The sequence below is a fragment of the Macrosteles quadrilineatus genome, unplaced genomic scaffold (genome assembly GCF_028750875.1).
Source record: "Macrosteles quadrilineatus isolate MER2022 unplaced genomic scaffold, UCM_ALF_1.0 Scaffold_2__2_contigs__length_208266976, whole genome shotgun sequence".
NCBI lineage: Eukaryota > Metazoa > Arthropoda > Insecta > Hemiptera > Cicadellidae > Macrosteles > Macrosteles quadrilineatus.
Window position 1 is genome coordinate 77,640,298 of NW_026542595.1, and position 7,504 is coordinate 77,647,801.

Sequence of the window (7,504 nt, forward strand, 5' to 3'; positions counted from 1 at the left end):
AACTTTACCCATGATTACTTACATTTAAACTGTGATTTTATAATAAATCTGACTTTGGTTATTATTCATTTTCACCAATTCAGATAAAAAGTCCTATAAGACGTTTTTAAACTGTTCCTAGACACCAACAATACAACTTTCTCAATTGACTTTTTGGTCGCTGAGACTTCCCTTAGACACCGCACCCAGATTACGGATAGGGGTTAGGTTAGGTTAGTTTAATCTATGTAATGGTGTCTAATCTGGGCGTGGTGTCTAGTAATCTTGGTGAGGTTTCTAGTATATTAAACTGCTCTGTCTTGATGTTTAAGTGAATTTTTCATGCGTGGTGTCTACAGGAAGCCTCAGCGACAAAAAAGTAATTTAAGAAGGGTGTAGTGTTGGTGTCTAGGAACAGTTTAAACACGTTTTATAGATCGTTAGGTGAGTTGCGGAAAACGAATATTCACCCTGACGTTTCAATACAATTTATACTACTACAAAAAAGTACCGTACGGTACCAAATGTTTTTATAAATTTAAATTTGGTATGACACTTAAATGGATTTCTAACTAAAACCAATTCAATTATCATGGTGATATTTAAATCAGTAATAAAACAAATAAACTACTTAATAGTAGTGACATATTAATAATTTACAAAGTAGCATATTATTAAGTACATACAGTACAACTTGATCTCAAAGGCAAACTTCAGTTATTAAAGAGGCAACTTTATTACAAAACTAATTGATTCTTACGAACTTGTGAATAAAGCCAAGTCTCTGAATTTGTTACTGTTACTTAGTAATTTGTGTTTGAGAATTGTTCGACTGTACAATAAACACTGGTTCAAAATGTTTAAAATTAGTAAATTACACAGTTTTAACTTAAGCACATATAGGCTTTACACTATATTAGTATGCGATATACATATTCCAATACTTATGGCCATGAACTTTTAAGTACAAACTGTTTGAGTTTGAGTCTAAAGTTATAATTTTTGGTCACCATAATTATTTGTAGTCTTTACACACTTTGTGTAGGCCCACCAATAGTTATATTTCAGATAATGTTCATACATAAAATCAAGCAGCAAATATGTATCAAGGTTTGTATAGTAATCAACCCATTTTAAAGCGGGTAAAGAAGGCATAAATCTAAAATATAATTCAAATGATATGACTTACGAGTAAAATTGGAATAATAACTGTTTGGGACTATAATTTTCAAAAGCCAGACATAGGTTACAAAAAGTCTGGTAATGTCAAGCTGTGTGTCAGTTTGCAGTGACAGCTGTTATGAGCTCTTATCACCACCATAAATCACATATTATCTGCACACTGCAAGTTTGTTAACAAACCCATGTTGTAGAATTTCCTGATATTAAAGAACAGTAGGCCTACACCCGAATATAAGCATTAAAAACCAAAACCACTTAAAAATTATCACTTCATATCAGGTGTTATACTTATAAAGTAAGTACAATTTATTCTTGAAATGTATGAGTACCAGACAATTCTTCATTGATTGAAGATTGTAGTACTTACAAATAATTTAATTCTCAAGACACCAACATTGATTTGATGTTTGGGGTTTCTATTATACAGGATGAGAAGTTAAACCATCCTCTACAACTGTATTTTAAAACCCTCTCTTTTAGTTAACCATTCTATCTAAGTGAATATTGAATATATTTTTACAATTCAATGACAACTATTTAAAATAAACCCCTGATTATTTTACTAAATTCAAATAGTGCAGGGTCAAGTATTATCACAGATTAAAGAATAGACATCGTGTAGCGTACTCTTTAATCTGTGGTATTATATATCATACTCATAGAATAGCAGCATTATTGTAAAATATTTAGTCTTTTATTGATTTACAAGTAATTTCACTAATTTTGATTTGGATAAAATAATATGACTTACCGGTATCAGCGATCAAAAAAGTGCAAGTAATTTTCTTATACAACTTGTTTCATAAACTTTTGTTTTATTAAACTTGACCTCTTGTGTTTATAAAAGTTTTGTTGTACAAGTTGTATGCGCCAAAAAGAATTATCAAAAGTTTAAAAGAGCTTGACCAAAAACCTACAGTCACCTTGACTGTTGGAAACTGCTGCTTGTGTTGTGAATTTCCTGTGCTAGAAGGAAAAGAGCAAAGAGTTGCTTTTTGGGTACGTCATTGACTGCAAGCTAGGATTGAGTACAGTGGCAATGAAATGTTACAAGATTTTGAACGAGATGAAGAAGATTTGTTGGCTGGGGAATTGAGGATTGATTAGGTAGCTTCAAAAAACTTTTTAAGAATGACAAGTGAAGACTTTGAGTAAATAGATCAGGAAATAGACCAAGACTCAGCGTGAAGTATAACTCTTTGCAAAGGTGTGAGCGGTCACCACTCAAACACTACCACGATCCGTGGCTAAAATTGAAGAAAATACAAGAGAAATTTCTGCAAGAACAAAGGCTACAAAAACAAAGTACAGTACGGTAACTAAATAATTCAGTTTTCTAGTTCTTGCCACTGGGAAAAGAGAAATAAAAACACTAATATATACATAATATGAATAGGCTTCTTCAAGAATAAGAATAAACTTCCTCCAAACAATATCTGATGAAAATAAATATTTGATAAAGTTTTACTCATAGTTATGAAGAAAGTTTGATGTAAAAATGTAAACAATTGTTTCCATAGCGGCTTAATTTATTATGTTGGATTGAACTTAATTTGGCTTTGATTTTTGAAAACATCCTACGTATAAAATTCAAAAACATGTCAAATCGAGATTCAATATCTCAAGTACCTGTTTTGACTGAAATATTCAAGTGGGATAGGAAGTTTTTCAGGGTCTACACAGACTTTCGACCAAACCTTAAGGGTAAACTTACATTGAATAAACAGTACTTTAAAACATGAGTGTTTTTACATACTGACAGGGGATAGCTCTTGTCAAAACAGCTGACATCATCCTGCTAAGTAAACAATTTACAAACAAATCATCATATTTGGATCCTGATGCTTTCAACAATTCAGTCACATCAGTTTTTAGTCATGCTAAATGACTTTCTGCAGTCAAATAATGATGTTTTTTTTTTCAAAAAGAAGTAACAATTCCTGATCCAACTTCAACTAACTATATACAGGAGGCTAGGTTACCTTTTCTGTTAAAGTAATCCTTGAGTCGTTTGTATGACGACTGATTTCCATGGCTATGGCGTAACTTTCAAGCAGGAGCACGTTAAATGGTCAAAGAAAATTTTTTATTACCTACTAAGAGTCATTAAGATGTAAGCTTTTCAACTAATATTTTGCTGGCTATCTATGGTTGGTTGGCTGTGTGTCCAAAATGTGACAATTTTAATTAGAGAGCACCGATTTGTAAATTTTACTTCATGTCTACTCATGAGAAGATATGCCCTCAATATGGACCAGGTTCAGGCTACAAACCAATCTAAATCTAACCTGGGCAATGTTTCCAATACACCTTTTGGTGCATACACATCAGGCAATAAACGACAGAGAAGCCATTGCTTGTAAGAAATAAACACCCTCTTCAAATTGAGAGCTAGCTGAAAGGCAGGGAGGGGACCAAGGACATGTATCTCGTTCCTGATTCCCATAGGAGAATTTTAAGGAAGGATAAAAATAATAATCCTGGGGATAGGACCAGCTGATCCTAGGCAATACAGATACACAAGGCATCTCAAACCATTTTACACACACCCTTCACTCCAATACCCAGCATTATTGTGTCCCTGTCTCGATAAAGTAATGCTAATAATGATAAAATTGGTATACAATGTTACAAAGCTTTAGCATGCCACGGATACATCTGGCTGTAGCTCTGCAGTAGGCTTTAAGAGAGATTTGTACCTTTATCAAACCCATTAAGCTGCAGCGTTCGATAGATCTCACAAGACTAATATGACAAAACTTCCACTAACAACTACATATGCAAGTATAACTCAACAAACATGGGAGTCAAGTTTACAGCTAATGCGTCTGGTCTTTTAGTTGACCAGTGCAGTTAGTGTGGTAGATCATTAGGTCTGATCAAAGATGAGAGGACTAAAGTGTTCTCTCTGGCAAGTAGACAACATTTTAGATTTGGGGTTTGAAATCTGTCTTGGTCAGGTGTGGTGTCCTACGCATGAGGAGTTCATCTGTCAGTAGCAAAGATCCACCTAAAACTTTCGACAGCTCAGAAAATTAGTTGAACAGAAATGTAGGAAAATTTTGTAAAGCTCAATTTGTTTAGTTAGTTTTTGCAGGGAATATATCTATAATACAAACTGCACACGTTTTTCAGTTTCAAAAGTAACACCTAAGTTCTATGCAAGACATGAAGGATCAGAGTCTCTTGATTCTGTAGATCCAGAAACTCTAGAATTAATACTCAACCATTGTGACAAAGGACCTCGGGAAAAGCAGAAATATCCTGAAACTGAGAATCAAAGGTAATTAGGAATACACTAAACACAACTTCTAGATTTAATTACATAAAACAAAATATTTCAGATCCATGGTTCCAGTGAGGTCAGTGAGGTTTTAAGAAGTGCTTAACTTTGTACAAAATGATTTCTATTCATAAATCACACAGAGAAAACATTTACGAGGCTTGTAAGTAAGGGCCGGTTTTACATATAGCTCTGTGTAGTTCGCGGGTACGCCTCAACGAGGCACCTCACCACTGACTGACGTCAATTGGGAACAGAATTACACCATTTGCAGCTCTGTAGCTGTGTGTTTAAACAAAATGTTTAAATCATATAATCTCCGCTGCGTGCGAGATAAGGAAGGTCATTGATATAACTTTTCATTACAAGAAACATATCCGAGGCCGTAAATCATCACCAGTTGACTGAAGGTTATGGCTCTAGAGCAATGAGTGAGGGTAAAGTGCGGAAATGGGTCATAGAGTGTAAAAATGGTTGTGAAAACCTCTTTCCTTTGTGGTCTTCTGTTAGAAGTCTGCGTACCCACTACAAACACAATTCTCTATGAAATTAAATTTTCACCCCGATTTTTAAACTCCCTACCCCATTTCTGCAGTTTTCCCTCTATCACTGCATTAGAATCCTGTATATGATGCACCTTCAGTCATTTGGCAATGCATGTCAGCATCGGATTTGTATCTTGTGTTCTAAAACGTATCACTGACCTTATGTCGCACACGGTGGGAGATTCAATAATTTTTAAAACTTTTAATACACACAGCGAAGCGTACACGTCAGCTACAGAGCTACAAATGGTGTCATTCTGTTCACAAATTATGCGATGACGCAAACTACGGAGCTATACAAAAAAACTGCCCTACTTAAAAAACTACCAGTAGAAGTAAAAAAATATATATATATATATATTTGCCGTCCCAGACTACTTTATCAATCCAAACATGGGTCTGTGGTAGCAAACCAGGCCTTGCTAGTTTGATACTGGCTGTCTGTACATCTGATCACTGCAGTCACCACCACTGGCTTGCCTCTGTTACTTAGACCATATCAGTATACTTTCACAGATTAACATTCTATAATGATAATGATGGGCAGTTGAGGGTTGAACTAATCCTTCTCAACTTTACTTGTCTGATAAAATGACTAAGAACCTCAAAATATTTAACATATTATTTTAAAAGATTTTTATTTTCCTTCAGTGAACTGTATGAGACATTTATTGTATACCTGATAAGCCAGATATCGATCATAGTTAAAGTGAATTCATAACCTTACAATTACATGCATATTTAAATATTTCAATACTTAAAAATGTCTTCAGGGACATTATATGCTGTAATGATATATTCAAACAAGTGGAAAGGGGATATAAAGTTAAATTATTTAGTAATTTTACTCTATTTAAGTTATTTCAATAGAATCATTTCTTCTAATATCCTTTCCTAAGAACTTGACTGCATGTTTCAAACTATTAACACTTAAACAAATCAGAATTCAACCCTGATAGGCAGGAAACTGTAGTCCTGTTATCAGACTCCTGGACCATTTGAGATCCCTCAAACTATTTAGGTTAACCGTATATTTAGAGAACTTTACTATATAGAATGTCTAGGTATGGATGGTACCAAGAACTGCTGGTACCAATGGACAAGATGGATCGTCGACTAAACAACCATCGCATTGGCTCTCAAGATATTCAAGTGGCAGCTGAAATCAAGAAGAATCTAGTAAAGGAGGCTCCATTTACAGGAGTACCGTTCAAGCTTTGAAATAATCAAGTTGCACATTGATTTACTGTTACTTTTAGTTTAAAACTGATCACTATTCTTACTAATGTTGTCATTCCTGATAGAATAAGTTCTGCTGATATTGCCCAAAGGTATGGACCAATATTTTTATTTGTGTATTCACACCATTGGCATTAGTTTGTTTATGTCAAAAACAAAAACAAAAAACTAAAAAAACTGTCAAAAAGTCAAAAAACTGTGGGTATAGAAATAAATTTCTCAGTTACTAAGGTTAACCCATTGGGGAAGGAATTAATTTGCCACCTGCAGCACCCTATTTCAGCAATTCATTTTACCGAATTTGTAGACTCTTACTCTATGTTAAAGAAAGAAAACCTTAGGTAGTAAATTAATAATAATTGTTTCGCCATTTTGTTCAAAGTAGGCCTACAAATCTACAAAAAAAGTGGTAACTGGATAATCAAAGTGTAAATAAAAATAAATAATTAAATATTATAAAATAAAAATTTAAAAAACATTTTTTTTTACTTGATTTACAAATGACAAGATTAATCCAGACACCAAATTACACTACTATTATCATTATCATATATATTGATACTTGACAGGGTTTTTTTATTCCACGATTCTGAATCAACCACTCGGATTTTCATGATTTTTGTGTTGAAAGAAAGATAATTTTGAGAACTAGGGAATAATGATAATGTAATGATAATGAGACAAATGACACAAATGATATTAATGTAAGATGTAATGTACATTTAAGCCATAACTTTAGTTTAGGGTTTCAGTTTTTTTTTTTTAATAAGTTTAAAATTTTAAAAAGTCTAGCAGCCAACGCTAACATTCTACACAAGCTTTTGGTATAACACCATTTGCCTAACGTAACAGCTGTAAACATTAAGCGTGGATGACACAAATTCAGTATTTGGATAGTAAAGAAATGCATAGGGTTGACTTATTTATACTATTGTGTAATGCTATATTCATTGGGTACGTTCATTTATTTGGTAAGAGGATGACAGACTATTTAAATAAACATGGTAAAATGCTAGATGTTCTAAGTTATTTTTAGAGAAGTCTTTATACTTTTTTTTTAGTTTGTTTTAGTGCAATATAATTTTTTTTTAATAAACAGCTGGTTGAATAAAACAATATTCTATGGAACTATCAGGGGCCCATTTCATAATAAACTACAAGTTACAAGTTAAAACTTGTAACTTGTAGTTTCCATTAGATTTGCATTGGGCGATCAGCTGATTTACTAATAATATTAGTTTGTACTTTATTATGAAATGGGCCCCAGGTTAGATTT

At 33.3% G+C, this 7,504-nt stretch overlaps 1 protein-coding gene across 1 annotated transcript; it reads left to right on the top strand.

The window, feature by feature from the left end:
* The first annotated feature begins 2,714 nt into the window (after positions 1–2,714).
* LOC128985329 (protein FAM183B-like) lies at positions 2,715–6,252 on the top strand. The gene is made up of 3 exons (XM_054404745.1): positions 2,715–2,865; positions 4,297–4,444; positions 6,054–6,252. The coding sequence occupies exons 1-3, from the start codon at positions 2,760–2,762 to the stop codon at positions 6,208–6,210; spliced, it is 411 nt and encodes a 136-aa protein (XP_054260720.1). The 5' UTR covers positions 2,715–2,759; the 3' UTR covers positions 6,211–6,252.
* The last annotated feature ends 1,252 nt before the right edge of the window (positions 6,253–7,504 follow it).